This window comes from Siniperca chuatsi, linkage group LG1 (genome assembly GCF_020085105.1).
Source record: "Siniperca chuatsi isolate FFG_IHB_CAS linkage group LG1, ASM2008510v1, whole genome shotgun sequence".
NCBI classification, from domain to species: Eukaryota; Metazoa; Chordata; class Actinopteri; order Centrarchiformes; family Sinipercidae; genus Siniperca; species Siniperca chuatsi.
This window is the reverse complement of record NC_058042.1, coordinates 2,579,716-2,598,301: the sequence shown is the minus strand read 5'-3', so window position 1 is coordinate 2,598,301 and position 18,586 is coordinate 2,579,716. Positions and strand designations below refer to the sequence as shown.

The window sequence follows — 18,586 nt, the reverse complement described above, 5'->3', positions numbered from 1 at the left end:
TCATTTCAGTTGACTGGAGACATTTTTTATTTTCAGTCTACATTTATTGCGTACAGCATCGACACAACTGGACAACGACACGCCAGCTGTAAGCAGCGGACGGAAAAGTGGTCGATTTTAAATGTATGTTGAAGCTGAAAATGATCTGTCGTTGTTTGCATGGCTTGAAAACTGAAAATGTCGCTCTATCAGGTGTTAACTTGGAGCTGAGTCTGTTGCCATCACCAATCTGCCTCTACAGAACTAATAAGTGAGTAAGTGGCAACTAAGCAACGAAGGTAATAAATAGCAAGATGGAAAAAAAAAACATGGAATTTGTTCAAAAATTGTTTTCTTTTTTCATTTTTGTATGTTCGTGAGAAATCTTTCTTGTCTTCTCACCTCCCTCTCGTTCCTCTCACACACACAGATGCAGAGTGAAATAACTCTCATACCGTAAATAATATATATATATATATATATATATATATATATACAGTTACCATCTTGTATTTAAATGGAGTCTTTAACTAAATTAACCCTTTAACAAGCAGTGGCCAAAATACAGGCTGAGATTTGTCACCTTATTTGGGATTGCAGCCACTTGAATCCACACTCAGCATAAACAATCTATGCATCGTTTGAAAGCACAAAGCCTCCCAATTCTATCTGTGTGAACCGTTTTAAGATCCCAATATCCAATGCAATAGCAGTTGCTCATTTCGTAACAGAAGTGCATACAAAAGAAAACAGTAAAACTAAAAAAAACAAACACCAAATTAAATTTAAATTAAAAACAGGGAACAAAAATCTTCAGTCATTTTTGTGGCTGTGTCAATTTGGTTCAGTATCACTAACTCAGAGAGTTTATCTCCAAAGAGTTATCTTTCAAAGGAGACCAGGGTCATGGCTCAAGAGTACAAGTCCTGACAAGTTGTCTAATTTCCAAACCCAATCCAGTCCGACACACACACACACAAAAGAACTTATAAAAGCTTTAAATGGTTTTCCTAAAGCCTGCACAAAACACATGAAACTGAGTATTATGTTGTATAACAAACAATCACAATCAATAGAAAAATGGTTAAATCCATCTACCGATTTAATTAAAACCTTTCCCGCTAAACGAAATCTCCCACTGGCAGAGGCACTGATCATTTTTCCTGGCCTTATCGGCCCGGGTTGGTCCTGGTGTAAACATAAACTTTCATCCTCTTGGCAATGCTCTCATAATCCCGCGTTGGGGATTATACCGGGAGGTCATTAGGAGGATCAGACCAGGGGGGGATTTGAAATGTATCCCGAGGGAGATTCAGGAATACGCGCTGGGTGGCTGAAGAATAGGTGAGGGATAGATGGATGCATGGATGGATGGATGGATGGAGGAGGAGGAGGAGAAAAGAGGAGCTGCTGCTTTGCTACTTACCTATATCTGTCTCTTTGTGGTTCTTGATGAGTTCAGCGAGCTCAAAGTTTCCAGCAATAATGGCGACCTGGAGAGAGAAACAGACGAGGAGGGAGAAACGGAGTGAAAAGGACGAAAAAGCAAAAACACACACAATTATCTTTGCAAGTTCTTCCAGTGGGTAGTATGTGAGAAAGGAAAGAGCACAAAAGCACATTAAAAAATTACATTAAAAAGCACATATTTTACAAAAGTAGCTTCTTGTTCATTATTCTGAGTAACAGATCATTCAAATAAAAATACACCATATACCCGTCCTTCTGTAACTAAGCAAAGCTCTGTCTCTATATGAAAGCTTTCCCACAGAATACCTAATGAGGAAAAACAGGTGATGCCATAATTGTTTCCAAAAGCAGCTGTATTCTTTACCAAACAGTTTCTGAAGTGAAAGGAAACTTCACAGATTTTAACAAGTACTCAAACAAGTAGAAAAAGCTACTAAATCACAATAATGTGAGTACTTTCAGCCCCTTTGAACAGTCACTGAGTTTCAAAAATCCCTTCTTCTAAGCTTTCATCAGGAATCTAGTAATCTATGACACACACACACACACACACACACACACACACGTCAAGATTCACACATGACCCGATGCGTGCACACAGCCTCCACATGCAGTCACATGTTTCTGTGAAAAGGAGAGAGCTGAAGCTGCTGTTTTCTGTTGCTTACAGACCTACAGTGGGCTGGGCGGACTGGTGACTGTTTTCTTGATTTTACCAACAAATAATATAAGATCATCATTGCTGCAAACAAACTAAATAATCCAGCGTTTTTCAACATATACAGTAACTGATGGAAATTGTTTCATTAAAGAACTACAAAGATTCATTTTTTTCTTTGTAATTAAGGCTATACCAATAGGACAGTGTTTCCCAACCTGGGAGTCAGGGTCCCAACATAAACCTGAGGGGTCAACAGATAATTATATATATATATATATATATATATATATATATATATATATATATATATATATATATATATATATATATATATTTCTGTCCTGACTTTCTCCAATTTTTTCCCCACTTTATTATTCATTTGAATTGAGGAAATGAGCAATGTGGATGCCGATTTATAGGTCTGGAACCAGGCTAACTTTGGGCCTCTAAAGTTCTTAAAATAACTAAGTCTGAGAAGGAAAACCAGTCTTTGGTTGAACTGCACACAACTCACAACTCACAACCTGAAATGAGGGGTTACACATAGACTTAAAGTTCAAGGGATCACAAGCCAAAGAGGCTGGGGATCCCTCCAATAGGATTAAGCATATTGCAGAGTTGATACGGTGATTCTGAAAGTGAGGTCCAGTGATTGGTCGGTTAATATACAGTATTAGCTCCTGCACGTGGTTGTTACTGCAATATTAAAAAAGACAGTTTTTGTTGTCAGCTGATGAGAATCCACAAAGAAAAAGCTCTATTTCAATATTACACAAACATACACTGAGTGACGAGTAAAATGGAAACACCTATTAAGTCTAATGCAATACAGAATGAACAATACTGAAAATAAACAAATACTATCTAAAATCTTTGGATGAGACTGGTGCTTCAGTTTTACATTTGGAGGCTATAATCTGTGGTGTTTTTAATATTTTGTCTCTTCATCTCGCTCTCAACGAGTCGCTTAATGTAAGGCTGAATGTTTGAAGAATTTGAATATGTGACACATTCTCAGGCACTCTCTGCTGTATAGAAAATTCAGTGCGTCTACATGTGATTTAATCTAATATATAATCTATTATTCTTTTTAACTTAGACGGAGAAATGATTACTGTTGTGTAAATGCTAATGTTTCACAACAAACTAAATCCAATTGTTCACTTTGACAGCAATCCTCCTATTCAAAAAAGATCGGATTAATTGGATTATATTCGATGTCCACTTACTAGTTTATTACAAGGTCCACTTACAATGTCTTCATCAGTGTATGGAGTGCAAGAAGACCATGAGATGTGATTGAATGCACTGGAAAAAGCTAGTAAGTGGATCCTGAGTTATGATTATTTGACTGTTTCCAAGTTAAGAATGAACTTTCATTCGCAAATACATCAAGTACCCAGAAGTTTTTGTATAAATGATCTGATTAAAAAAGTCTCTGAAAGCAGTTATCAGCATGTTTCATGGTATTTTCTGGTATCTTAGATCCACTTTGAATATTTAGTTGGTATTCAGTTAATGTCTGACTGTTGTACATTGGTTTGTTAATAAACGTTTTTTTGTTTTTAAACTCTTCATCTTCTTTTTGCCAAATTAAAGCGATTTTACTTCTGAAATTCTGATCAACTGGCCACATCACACGAAGCGGTATGATCTGTGTGTGCCCACCGGGGGGCAGTAAAGGGGTTTCTTCCTGAGCGGGCTGGAGAGGTTGTTACACTGTCAGTGACCCAGATCACGCTGCCTGTTGTCACGGCGCTGCTTACAGTCGTTTCTGCAGGCGCAGAGCTCGTAGGGTGTCACAGGGCTTACAGTGAGCCTCAAGACAGGACCATCGGTGTAAAAATAGTCAGGTTCATTTTCCACTGATACACTGCACACTTGCACTCTCTCACACACACACACACACACGTGTGCACACACACCTCAAGGGAAACCCAGAAGCATTATATAAGCGTGGCTGCTCTGATTCCTGGAGAACAAATATTCAGGAGGAAGAGAGAGCTAGAAAAGAGTGATGGAGAGCAGGTGTTTTATTAAAGCAGAGTTGGCTTGAGTAGTAATACTCCGCTCCATCCCTCCACAGCTGACCTTTTCTTCATATAAATAAAAACACAGCATTTCCGAGAAAAAGCACAGTACGGATCCTCTTGAATTTTTCAGCACGCTGCATTAATATACAGTATATTCCAGATTTTTCCCCTGAAAAAAAAAGAAGAAGCTTACTTTGAACTACACAGAGTCAATAAACGTAATGTCGGATTTCTTCATGGTAGCAAATGTGAGGAAGATGGAGGAGGGGACATATCTTTCATGATAAATACAGGCTCGATCTCCCACAGTGTATGCTGCGGTGTGTGACAAATCTATGACAGGCTAATCTCCAACAGGAACCCTGATCCCAGTACAGGCTTAGGGGATGGGATCGAGTAACACGTCAGGAAGAATTGACAGATGAAGTCGACGTTTCCACTGTGATCAGATAAGATAAAGTCCCTGTAGGGAGATTTGTTCTGGATAAAATCATACATACTGCATTGTAAAAAACGTCAACATCTCAACAACACATAACTTCCATGTAACAGTTTGCACACACACATACACACCTTCTGACAATGGCGACATATTGCACAACCCCCGTGGCCAACATCCTACATTACCTGTCTGCATTGAGAATCTTAAAGGAGGAATGTTTATAACGGTCCGGCCTGCTCTGGGGAACCCTGAGTCCCAGAGGAAACCAAGAAGCATTCAAAACAAATATAAAACTGCATAAAACTGCAGCACAGGACAGACGTCCGGGTCGCAGCAGTGCTGCGCCACTGGAAGTACGGCATGTGGCCTAAAAACTGATTGATGCAGAACTAACTGTAACAGATAGTGAAGGGCAAGTGCTTCAAAACATCTGTTCACTAAACTTTTAAGACACAGCACACTGCATGTCTGAATTATTTGTGTGTTGGACACCTAAAATATCATAAGGAACACACTAAAGACTTATTGGCCATTGTTTCATGGCAATAAAACAGCAGAATATTGGAATAGCACACACGGCTATCCTGTTGATTTTACTTTACTTTCCCTGAAAGGTTCTGGTTTGGTGATTTGAAGGTCAAAAGATGTCTAGGCGTCTAGGTTAAAACCGGGCTAAATTTGTCTTGTTTGTTTTAGACGTCTGGGTTAAATGAAACTGTTGTTTTAACAACATTTCAGTGACTATATTTCAATCAGTGGTTAGGACCTGCTGCACTAAAATAGTCATTTAAATGCTGCTGATGTAACCTTTTCAACAAAAGGATCTTGATGTCTTGACGTGCAGAACACCAAATCAGTGCTTACTGGGTCTGCCATTAACAAGTCAGTGAAATTCAGATTGACCCTCTTGTTAATGACTGAAATCAGAAGAGGGACTATGGATCGGCCCCATCCATCACATTATCAAGGAGGCTAATGATTAGATGCTGCTGATTGGTTTTTCATAAAATTAGGGGAATGATGAGTCTCATCGCTGTAGTTGTGTTTTTAAAAGGCAGCCCTGATTGGCCCAAGAATGGAAATAAACATTTATTTACTTGTTAGTGATTAGCACAAAGAGGGAGCGCAGCCTTCACTGCAGAAGGCAATCTGTGTTACCTTTTGTTACTACACTAAGTGTGCCATAAGTATGCCTTTAAACACACGAGAGCGTCTCTCACTAAATAGCAGTGGACAGGAAGCGATGAGCTCCAGATGAAGTCACTGGCAGTCACAGTGCTGCTGTGGGGTTCACTGAAGCATGGACCTCTGGGTGATTTTAATCAAGCATTTCAGCAGTAGTGCATGCTTATCATCCAATCCCATTACATCATTTGATTTCTCATCGCCTCTCTGCACTGATTTTGCAGTTTTCCTCTGAATGCAGGCACTTAGAGGAAACCAGAGTTAAGGAAGCTACACAGGTGATGTTTTTTGTGAAAGTCGATCCAAGACAGAGGTAACAGAGGGCAGCAGAGGGCGTTTGTTGGACGCTTTCAAGTGAGGTAATGAGATATGAAACCAGGTAACCAATAAGCAACGGGAAGCGTACTCCCAATTTATCCCTCATTATCATTCCACCGCCCACCAACATCACCACCACTACTGCCATCACCACCATCAGCGCCCCCACATTCTTTTCCTGTTCTCCACTGGTTGTCATGGAGACACATGGTTGTGTATAACACAAAAGTAGGGGGCGTGGGAAGGAGGTGGAGCGCCGTTGTGAGCCGCTTGCAGCCGAGTGGAGCATCAGCAGCGGCACCAAGTCTGCCAGATCAAAACCAAGGAGGGAGGCTGAGGACGCAGGAGACGGAAAAGCAGAAAAGTCCAAGACAAGAAGGAGAAAAGAGGCGGTGGTCCTTGCTGAGGCAAGAGAGCTGGGTGTTACAATTAAAATACGGTGCGTTACCCATCAAGAGTCAGTTTGGGTTTATTCATTTGAGCCACCATAAGTAAAGTTGTACTAAAGTGGACCTACAAAAGATCAGAGAAATGACTAATGTTTCCACCAGAGGTCAATAAAGGTGGTGGCTATTTATTACTGAGAAGTCATTACTGGTAGATATTCCCAACTTTCTCTACTGAGTTTTTAAGATAAAGACACATCAGATTGTTTTCAACATCTACAAAAAAATGCAAACTTTAGGCTCTCATGCATACAGTATAGGAGCAGGAGCAGTGCAGAGGTTAGGATTAACAAATGAGACAATTTCTGACATCTTCTGACTTTAGAAAGGTAGGTTTTCAGTCTGTGTCTACACAGGATGCCGCTTTAAATCTGCGAGCTTATGTCATCCATTTGCAATAACAAGCCATAGGCACATTTTAAAAGACTACGAATCGGACGCCAGCTTTCTGATGTTAATACATTTCAACTAACTTTAGTTAACGTAACGTAATTTCAGACATTCCATGAAGACTGTCACATTATCACGTAAGACTGCATGGCCAGTAAACACTGGTTAGATGCTGTGCTAATGAGGATGTAACAAGAAAAAATAACTCTACTAAACTGCATCAATTTTTTGGGCCATTTGGGGGCTTCACAAACAAGCTGTAAACACAACACTGACATATTAAAACATTACAGGCTAAAGTTGATATTGCAAATGTGTTAGCAAGCAGTTGCTATTTACACATCCAGCAGACACAGAGCAACATTAGCATTCATTTGGAGTCTTGTTTCTGTTCACCTGATTAATGTAAGTCTAATATTCTCCTTTTAGCTGTGTTTTGGTCTTGGTCCAACTCATGAGGAAAATATTTGGCTCTTTAAACAGCTAAATATTCCGCTGTGTTCACCAGCTAGTCTCTAACGGTCTGCTGTTTGGTGCTGGGCAGGTAGCGTACAGTGCGTTTATCAGAGCTTTTTTGCTGAAAACAGGGTTTCTAAGCGTGCTGAGAATGAACCATAAGGGTAACAATGCTGTCTGTGGAACCAAAACGCTGCGTAGAGCTGCGAGGGACTGTATTCTCTGTGGGTTTGTCACTACCAGCGAACCCTTTCACATTACACTATGCCATTTGATCCACTGTTTAAATAAAATTATTGATTGGAGAAGCTTTAATGAGTGATGCTAAGGATGATGCAAGTCATAGCCTTTTGGTTAATTTGCACGGCACACATTCTACAAAACATATCAGTTTCTAAATCTTCATAGTTGCATGTGTACCCCCATTAACTCTGAGTCATTCTATATTAGTTTCAGGTGCTGTTGCTGTTAACTCTCTGTGAGGGATTAGGAATGGGGGGTAGAGAGTGGGTCTCCCTGCTAGCATCTCTTGGGCTTCTGTACTCAGCAATCGCTGCTATGGCACCAAAACGTAGCTGTTCATTGTCGGTTCAAGCTGAAACAGGTTAAAAATTTACTGTTAGCATTTACAGAGCTATTTATGCACTGGGAAAAAAATTACATGAAAAAATGTCTGCTTATGCTTTGGCAAAACTGGCCTGATGACATGGGCCTCTGGAATAATTTGATATAGATATTTGAGTACTTTGTGAATACTTTGGCATACTGTACATGACATGTCACTGGTGGCTGTAACTGACCGCACGTGACTCAATAATAAGGCTAAGAGAAGCAGAGGGGGGAATCATGTCTGACTTACAGCATGTGCCAAGGGGCGATGGGAAGAACAAGACAAAGAGGGGGAAAGAGGGCAGGATATAAAGGGGGAGGAAAGAAGTGCAAAAAAGACAAGGAATATAATGAGGAGTGGAGAGAGGAATTCGATTAGAAGAATGGCAAAGAAGAAAGTGCAGAAGAGATAAAGAACATGGAGATGAAAACGGAGTGAAAGGAAGAAAGGTAAATGAAATTAGGTATTGTAGAGAGGATGAAAAGCTTAGAAGAGCACGGAGGTTAGATTGGAGAGATGCAAATGCTGTTTGAGGAGACAAAAAGAGCAAAGAAGAGTTGGAGGAAGTGGAGGATGTGACCAATTATTGGAGGGGATTATTAAATATAGAAAATGAATTTTTATCTCTTCGAAAGCCCTCTATCTAGAGAATTGGGCACTCCGAGAGGATGATGGGAGTTTTCTGTGCTTCAGCTCAAATTCTTTTCCTTTTGTTGTATGTACACACACACACACACACAGTCAGACACTGAACTGACACATGATATTATCAAATGGCATGGCCACACACCCACACAGTGCCCTAATTAAGAGCACACGCAGCAGCACAACGTAAGGGAGCCTCATTCAGCTGTGGCAATCGCTGTTTATTAGCATTTGCACTTTCCAGTTGTTAATTTGGCTCCTAATGATGGTGTTTTCAAGCAGTTTCCTCTGTTGAATTGACAAGCATGCAGAGTGGCCCCTCTCTTTAGAGATTGTTAGACTTGGTAAAAATATACCCACAAATAAAGAGCCACACATATATAAAAAGGGATTCCTCATTAGCAAAACCTTAATGAGAAATGCATTGTACTACAGTATGCTCCCAGGCATACATGGCAAAATACACTATATGGCCAAAACTATGTGAACATGGTTGTCCATAAATGTTTGGCCATATAGTGAACAACTGCTAATATGGTGTGTTTTTTAGAACAACACATATCCTCCCCGCTGCTTTAGGGGCTACTCAGTTAGATAATGATTCTTTCATCGTGGAAACTCCTGTCTACTTTTGGCCTGGGTGTGTTTTTCCTGGTTTTGGGAAAGGGAAATCTTAATGCAGCAGCATACAGTGATATTTTAGACAACAGTGTTCTCCATAAAGAAATGCTTTTCCCAGTTTGCTGTGGAAGCACTTGGACTGGCCTGCACAGAGCCCTGACCTCAATCCCATCCAACACCTTTGGGATGAACTGGAACGCTGACTGTGAGCCAGACCTGATCACCAACATCAGTGTTGGACCTCACTAATGCTCTTGTGTCTGAATGGAGGCAAATCCCTGCAGCCAGGTTCCAAAATCTGGTGAAAAGCCTGAAACCAGAAGAGTGGAGGCTGTTGTAGTAGCATATTAATGCCTGTGGTTTTGGAATCACATGTTCAAGAATAAAACATGGGTGTAATGTTTGGGTGTACACATATTTTTGGCCGTGTTGTGTACAAACGTCCATCCTAATATACACAGAATTTCGTGAGATTCATTGCAGTCCTGGAGTTATGTGTTGGAGTAGTTTACGTGTTGGAATTTGTACTTTGTTTTTGATGCACCAATCGTTTTTTCCTTCATCTACTTCTACTTCACTTACTGAATACCTGCATTTCCAAGAATGCTGGCCACTCAGAAAACAGGCATAAACTTGTTGGATTCAGCTCTTGGCTCCATGTGTAGGTGGAGAGTGCAACTGTGATAAAGATAGTAAGAGCAAGAGAGCGAGTTTTTACACTCGAAAACAAGTGAGAGTCCACAGCATGTCTAGTGGCTGCTTGTTGTTCTGCTGTTGAGGCTACTGTCAGTAGAGGAACTGCTGTTTGGCTCTTTTACAACAGATTTCTCCCTGTATGTTTGTTGAAAGCTAGTACAAAGTGTTGGCTGCAGAAAGCATTCCTTGGTCTGTAATTCTGAGGGAGTTAAACCATTTCCTGTCACTGTTCTAAAGTGATGAAAAATACTCTGCTTTTACAGAAGACGTGTTGCTGTAATGTTGCTTTTTTAAAATAGCTATGATAAGATTATATTGTATTGTGTATATCCTGTTACAGCTATATCAATTCTATATCCAAATTAATAATTTCAAGCAAAGTGTACTTAAGTCCTTGTTTTACATGCCTGAAGAGATTTGTCTGTGGAACACAATTTATTGTACTGAGCATAAATTTGATTATTCTACACTGTATGTTATGCATACACCATATCAAGATATAGAGATGGGTGAGTAACGAAAGGAAAAACCAACAGAAAGTGTCTTACTAAGGTGTTGGGCCACCATGAGCCTCCAGAACAGCTTCAGTGCTCCTTGTCAGAGATTCTCCAAGTCTCTGACCTCCACTGGAGGGATGAACACCATCTTTAGAAAACATATTCACACATTTGGTGTTTGATGATGGTGGTGGAGAGCGCTGTTAAACATGTCGCTCAAAAACCTCCCATGGGCGTTCAGCTGGGGTGAGATCTGGTGACTGTGAAGGCCACTGCATGATTCACATCATTTTCATACTCATCACACCATTCAGTGACCCCTTGTGCCCTGCATGGAAGAATCTACATTTGTTTGTCTGTTAATCCACTGAATGAGTTCACTATACTTGGATTCAAGTTATGATCATGTTTTTGGAATGTCCCACTTACGTGTTGTGCATGTAAACATCATACAGTTTTAAGAAACCTGAATATGCTACCCGGAGTTCTCCGATGGAAATAGGGATAACGTGACGGGTAAATACTTTATCCAAGTTTCTGATCATTCACTGCCATGTGTGCAGGTGTGTCTTTGACTCAATCATTTGTATGGGACCAGACGTTGTGGGGGTGCCAACCCAGAAGGGTCGCACAGCAAAAAAGTTGAACCTGGCTCACCTGTCGTCCGTCAAAGTGCTGCGTTGGCCAATCAAATACATGCAAGCGCACATTCCTGGTCGATTACTTTGTAATGAGAAGGCTGTATTTCTACCGTTCTACTACGGCAAAAAATACAATAATTGACACTGATAAAATTCCAGAGTTGTAAAAGTCACTGTGTGCAGTGTTTTGGTGTCTGATAAGCCTTCAAACTCTTGCTGGATCGTATTTCATGTCTCACCAGTACCTGAAGCAACACACCCTTGCATTTTGTTAACAAACTCCGTCGTTACAAAAATTACAATCAGAAAACTGAATACTGTTATGATCACGTGTACAGAGATATGAATAACAACATTTCTCATGTTCCATGTAAACGGCATATCCCAAACATCATCAAAACCAGGATTCAAAACCGGTGTGTGCATGTGAAATTTTTTATCCAAGTTTCTGCTAATTTGTCATCCATCTGTACCATGAAAGAACAAAACATCGTCAGCAGTCTATTTAACAGAGTTTAAATGTAGACTTCTCCTTTAAATCTACAGTGTAAGGGATGTTTAAGAGAACAACCTCACTGGATGATGGTTTTCTTAGTTCCTACTTCCAAATGCATAATGCAGCAGAGCAGACTACAGATCCTGGATGCTGCACTCAAATAAAAGTGAAGCATAACGCAGAGAGAAGTAAAGCTGCACGTAACATCCATCCATGCATCCATAATCGATACCTGGAGCCAGTCCCAGCTGACACTGGGCGAGAGGCGGGGTACACCCTGGACAGGTCGCCAGTCATCACAGGGCCGACACACACACAGACAACCATTTACTGCTCACATTCACACCTATGGGCAATTTTTTTTTTTTTTTTAGAGTCGCCAATTAACTTGAGGGAGGAAACCAGAGCACCCGGAGAAAAGCCACGCAGGCACAGGGAGAACATGCAAACTCCACACAGAAAACACAGAGCCTTCTTGCTAACCACTGCACCACCTGCCACCCTGAACGTAACATCAACAGACGAATGTTAGCTAAATCCAGGCCACAGCTGCAAACCCAGCACACAGTTGAACGTTCAAACTCTGACTAACACCCTGATGTGATCTCCATTCGGCCCGGGCTCACTCCCTTCATGAAGCGCTCTGGCTAATGAAGCGCTCCACTGGAGTGGCTGTGGAGGACAGTTGAGGACCCCGTGGGACTGCCTTTCATAAACGCCCGCCTGAATAAGGCTCTTTTGTAACTCAGGCATAGGTTATGAGTCAATCATTCCAGCTATGCAGCTCTTAGTGCTGGGTTTTTTCCCCCCTGGGATGGATGTGCTGCTGAGCATACACACTTCATCCATTACCAACACAAACATACAAGTACACATGCATTCAACAATTTCCCTCGGGATGAATAAAGTTCTATCTTATCTAATCTTATCATAAGCATACATGTAATATCAGCTCATATAATTATGCACACACTCAAACTTTCACACTTCCTGTATAATTGCGCAGTACTTTTTTTTTTATGTTCTAGGGGTCTGAAATAACATAAAGTAACTGATTGATTCGTTGATTAGAATAGCACAATTGTTTGCTTTAACGTGCTACTGTCACATGAAAACCTTGTAAGAGCAATTTTGGATATTTTCATATTCTCTCTTTAGTTAGTTAAAGGATTACGCACTCTTCCTACAAGCACTCCTTTATAAAACCCTTTCAGAACAAGTTGGATGAACTCAAAATTGCAGCTAGAGCTGTCTTTCAGTGTTCCTCAAAGTTGCCAGTTTGCAGATAACACACTGTGTTTTAAATATGTAAAGACATCCGGTCAAGGACACGACGCTAAATGACTAAACAGACGCTGTCAAGGTTTGATGCTCGCTTTTGGATCTCCTCTAAATACTGTTTAACTGAAACAAATCTAATATTGGCCAGAAAGACATTTGCAATTCCTGGTTGCAACTGACCTTGACCATTTTGCACTGTTGCCATGGTAACAAATGAGATGAAGAAAATGTGCTGGTACTAAAAATGTTTTCCCTATGCTGAAAGCTGAAATCAATCTTCTATAATCGCTTATACATGCAAACGACAGTGAAGAAGAAGAGTGGTGGTGTTGTTTTTTTAAACTCTACCTGAAATGGACTCTGGCTGTTGTAGTTCTTCACTTCTTTGTCGGCTCCACGAACAAGCAGCACTCTGGCACAGTTATCCTGGGGAAGAAAGAGAAGAAATATTAAAATAAAGCTGAGAAAAAGTCTAAAACAACACTGAAATCCTTTAATTCTCCTACTTTGTTAAGGGAAAAGGCTGACTAGCCTCCAGTGACATTAGCAGAATTTTCCAAAAGCAAAACAAGTCAGTACAGCAGGAAGTGATAAGTGTGGTTGAATGTCTAAACATCCCAGCACTGACACAGGGAAAGGAGGAAAGAACATCTACTACCTAAATCAGGAATGGAGCTTCACTCCCTGATAAGTGTGCATCTATTGCTCCACTCAAAGAGAAAGAGGGAGTGAGAGCGAGAGAGATAGATAGAGAGACAGAGAGAGAGAGAAGAACAGAGAGATGGAGAGCGCTGAGGGGTTTGAATCTACTGCACAAATCGCCCACAAAGTGCTCAACCACGCATGTACTGTGCACACACACACATGAATATAAATACTTTTTTTAGATCCACAATAAGCTATTGAGAGTTGAAAAATCGCTCTTAGTCTCACACAGATACTGATACACAACCATATTCTGTACAGTGTTGTCGGCATTACAAATATTTCTGCGATTAGACATTTAGACATCTTATTTTAAGACATGCATGAGCGTGTTATTTTTACTCATGGACGTTTCCATCTGGAATGCAGCAATCCCACGACATATTTTTGTGTCTCCAGAAGCTACATTTATAATGAAGCTTCAAAATGGAAATGTGTGACATACATCAGAGCTATGAATTGAAGCAGGGGCATTTTAGCTTTTAGAATATAATTAGAAGCAGAGCACCAAAAGCAATGTAGTGACTGGAGAGACAGAGGGATGAAATGTGAGAAAGGTCAAATCTCTCATGTCCATGATGCTGAGGATAATCCAGGATGTTGCAGCTTGGAAGCCATGCGTTGTAAGAGTGGTGCAGCTTCTTTAAGGAATAAGGAAGTCAGTGATGTGTAAGCGTAGTGAGTGCATGGACGAGTGAGAGTGAGAGCGGAAAAAGAAAGCAGGACGGTGAATGCGGTGTGAGCGGACGAGTGCTCGCGACATGAGCAGAGAATAGCTTAGCAGTGAAATCTAGGTGATAGTGAACGTACAGTGAGAGTTGCGGTTGGTGCATAAATAATTGCTGCAGCTCCTCGAGTCCCAGAGAAGTTTGTCGTGTCTTGTTTTCCCCACTGCAGGGTGGAGTGAAGGGGGTTAGTGCTGAAGCGGGTATCGACTTCGGCCCTGGGGGCAAATCTCTCCTGTGCTTCCCGACCACGGTCTGGACGCTGGAGCAGGAAAGCTAACACTGGCGACCACGAAGGGACCCTCTCACGTTCAGCAACACAGCAGTGGTAAGCGTAAGAATGGTGAAATAAACCAGGACAATTAGTAAAAGTTCACCTGGCCAAGAAGCTAAGCTAAAATGGCGGCCACTAGCCAGGGCCCTGTGGCCGAGCATATGTTCGGAAAAGTAAATAGTTATTTCAATCCATCCATGACGCTGACTGCAGCAAGTGAAAGTGAAGCAGAAATAAAAACAGACTGTGGGTAAAAGACAGGAAAGATATGGACATTTTAACCCCTTCCTGTGTGAAGAAGAGCCAGTTAAAACACATGAGCTCACTCAGCCCCGGTTTTCAAGCACAAATCCCTTTGTTGATGCTAATGGGGTTACTGCTTTCAAGATAGTGTGGCTAACATATGAGCGAGTGAGGAAGACTACGACCACAGGGAAAGAGTCCCCACCTTACGTCCTGGTCAGTACGATGGCACCACTCCATGGAAAGAGTTTCTGTACAGGTTTGAGAGCTGTGATAGAGCTAATTACTGGTCAGAAAAGACTATGGCTGTCCCTGCAGGGCTGAATATTCACAGAAACCCTTGGTCTTCACAGTGGGATTACAGCCGCCTGGTGGAGGAGATGGAGACGGTATACAGCCCTTCTTCAGAGCATGCAACTGCGGTGGCTATTGAACTGAGACCGGGCTGGGTGAGGCTCTTCATGTTTTAAGAGATGACGTATATGGGTGTCAGTAGCCTACAGTGACAGGACTGAGACTGAGCAGGACGCCATAGGCGTTTTCACTAATGCTGTAGGGGATGCAGAAGTTGTACAGACAGTTAGAACAGCGGCCCCGCACACTAGCCCAACCTTATGACATCGCCCGCCGACATGAATCCACCAGGTGGGTGGTGTCATGTGTCACCAGCCTCATGCACTCGGTGACACGCAGCATGACTGAACGTAGGCCCCGTGCTGCTGTGATCAGGGAGGGAACTGAGGAGAAGGAAGCAGAGACTGTTGCAGCATCCTCATTAGCCAGTTGATAGCCCAAGCCTCCTGACCCCAACCACACACACCACATAAACGGAGAGGCTATAAGGACATTAAATGGGAGGAAATTCGCTGTCATAACTGCTCAGGCCTGGGTCACATGAGGGGAGATTGCCCCTCACCAAAGAAAACTATCAGAGCCCAAGCTTTGACAGCTTCCCCCCGCAGAGCCTGCTGTGCTGCACTTAAAAGCTCAAGGTCGGGAAATGAGCACATGCTTGTGCACGAACTGCAAGAATGCGCTGTTTTGGACAGTGGGGCACGAAAAAGTGTGTTGCCTCTGTGCCACTACAACGCTATTTACCCAGATGTCCGACCTCCACTTCAGCCACCAATTGTAAAGACTCTGCTTGCCGTCGGGCCTGGTGACATATCTGTGCTAGGTGAGGCTCACATTCTTGTCCAGATCAACCACCGCTAGGTGAGCGTGCATTTCCTGGTTGCTGATATAGCGGGCGACGAGGCTCTCTAGGCTACCCCTTCCTGACCAAAGCCCAAGCACGCCTTGATTTTGGAAACCACCGCATTGTACTGTTCGGTGAGGAAGTGCTGTATTTCCCGGACTGTGGTGCTGGAGGCCGGGCAGGAATATCTGGTGCAAGGCAACACTCACTTCAGGGAACCAGTTAAAGGGGAGGTGATGCTTAGTCCCACCAAAGGCTTCGTCAAAAAACCCAGAGTGGTGGCAGCCCGAGTCCTGGTGGAGGCTCAGCCCTTTAAAACTGTCTCTCTGCATCTTCAATCCCAGAAAGACTGCCGCAACCATCAAAGGGGGGGCTATTGCGGGGTTGGTGATGCTGTGTGGTATCTTATCAAAGGCACGCAACAAGGTCAGGTCTAGCCCTAATCTTTAAAAGAGACTCACAAATATATAGTTTTTTTTTTTTTTTTAAAGGCTCAGTAATTTACTTAAACAGCTGGCCACTGTAGTTTTTAATAGAGGTTACTCACACGAGGAAATAGTGCATTTGTTGGGGACTATTTTCAGTGGTGGATTAATACACATTTGGAGCTCTAGTGAGTATTTTGGGCAGCAGGACGGTGAATGTGTTAGTAGATACATTCAGTGTTGGTTGGGTCTCTTCATAGGATTTGTTGACAATGAGAAAAATAGATAGAATATCACGAGCCTTATATTTTAAGATGATTTTAAAATTTGAAAAAAAAAACAAAAACAATTAAAAATTCAAGTCACATGGAACCACATGTACCCCAAGACAGCTATTTGGTGGAAGCTAATGGGGCTTCTACAAACATTAAATGTTGGGTTGAGAGACAAATCAGAAATAGAAATGTAAGGAAGGTTTTTATGTGTATAACAGAAAACTATTTATTATAAATTCACATATAAGAATTAACTATATTTAAGATCTTTATTTTCCAAGTCAAAAATCAGCAAACGATCGCATAGTTTAACTATTAATTGTAGTTAGAGGTAGACAGTGCGTTGGCGGTATGGTTATACTTCTGGGGATTCTCCAAGCTGCAGGAGCCCAGCAGAGAGCGTCAAATACAGTTGTATGCAAAAGTTTAGGAACCCCTGACAATTTCCATGATTTTCATTTATAAATATTTGGGTGTTTGGATCAGCAATTTCATTTTGATCTATCAAATAACTGAAGGACACAGTAATATTTCAGTAGTGAAATGAGGTTTATTGGATTAACAGAAAATGTGCAATATGCATCAAAACCAAATTACACAGGTGCATAAATTTGGGCACCCCAACAGAAAAATCACATCAATATTTAGTAGAGAGCCTCCTTAGCAGAAATAACAGCCTCTAGACGCTTCCTATAGCCTGTAATGAGTGTCTGGATTCTGGATGAATGTATTTTGGACCATTCCTCCTTACAAAACATCTCCAGTTCAGTTAGGTTTGATGGTTGCCGAGCATGGACAGCCCGCTTCAAATCACCCCACAGATGTTCAATGATATTCAGGTCTGGGGACTGGGATGGCCACTCCAGAACATTGTACTTGTTCCTCTGCATAAAGGCCAGAGGAGATTTTGAGCAGTGTTTTGGGTCGTTGTCTTGTTGAAATATCCAGCCCCGGCGTAACTTCAACTTTGTGACTGATTTCTCAACATTATTCTCAAGAATCTGCTGATATTGAGTGGAATCCATGCGAGCCTCAACTTTAACCAGATTCCCAGTACCGGCACTGGCCACACAACCCCACAGCATGATGGAACCTCCACCAAATTTTACTGTGGGTAGCAAGTGTTTTTCTTGGAACGTTGTGTTCTTTTGCCGCCATGCATAACGGCCCTTGTTATGACCAAATAATTCAATCTTTGTTTCATCAGTCCACAGCACCTTATTCCAAAATGAAGCTGGCTTGTCCAAATGTGTGTTTGCATACCTCAAGCGACTCCGTTTGTGGCGTGTGTGCAGAAAAGGCTTCTTTCGCATCACTCTCCCATACAGCTTCTCCTTGTGCAAAGTGCGCTGAATTGTTGAGCGATGCACAGTGACACCATCTGCAGCAAGTTGATGTTGTAGGTCTTTGGAGGTGGTCTGTGGGCTGTTTTTGACCGTTCTCACCATCCTTCGCCTTTGCCTCTCAATATTTTATTGGCCTGCCATGTGGCCTTAACAAGAACTGTGCCTGTGGTCCTCCATTTCCTCACTATGTTCCTCACAGTGGACACTGACAGCTTATATTTCTGCGATAACTTTTTGTAGCCTCCCCCTAAACCATAATGTAGAACAATCTTTTTTTTCAGGTCATTTGAGAGTTGTTTTGAGGCCCCCATGTTGCCACTCTTCAGAGGAGAGTCAAAGAGAACAACAACTTTCAATTGGCCACCTTAAATACCTTTTCTCATGATTGGATGCACCTGTCTATGAAGTTCAAGGCTTAATGAGCTCACCAAACCAAATGTGTGTTCCAATTAATCAGTGCTAAGTAGTTACAGGTATTCAAATCAACAAAATGACAAGGGTGCCCAAATTTATGCACATGTGTAATTT

At 41.8% G+C, this 18,586-nt stretch overlaps 1 protein-coding gene across 12 annotated transcripts in view; it reads right to left on the bottom strand.

Annotated features, from left to right (window-relative positions):
- LOC122875832 (SH3 and multiple ankyrin repeat domains protein 2-like) overlaps positions 1-18,586 on the bottom strand; it is a 199,920-nt gene that overhangs the window by 103,752 nt on the left and 77,582 nt on the right. For all 12 annotated transcript variants that reach the window (XR_006377928.1, XM_044195475.1, XM_044195484.1 and 9 more), the window contains 2 exons: positions 13,216-13,293; positions 1,406-1,472 (listed from right to left, as the gene is read on the bottom strand). Coding sequence is in view for 11 of the 12 variants with exons in the window: in XM_044195475.1 (XP_044051410.1) it covers positions 1,406-1,472; positions 13,216-13,293 (145 nt within the window). In the remaining variant the exon portion in view is untranslated. The remainder of the gene's footprint in view (positions 1-1,405; positions 1,473-13,215; positions 13,294-18,586) is intronic.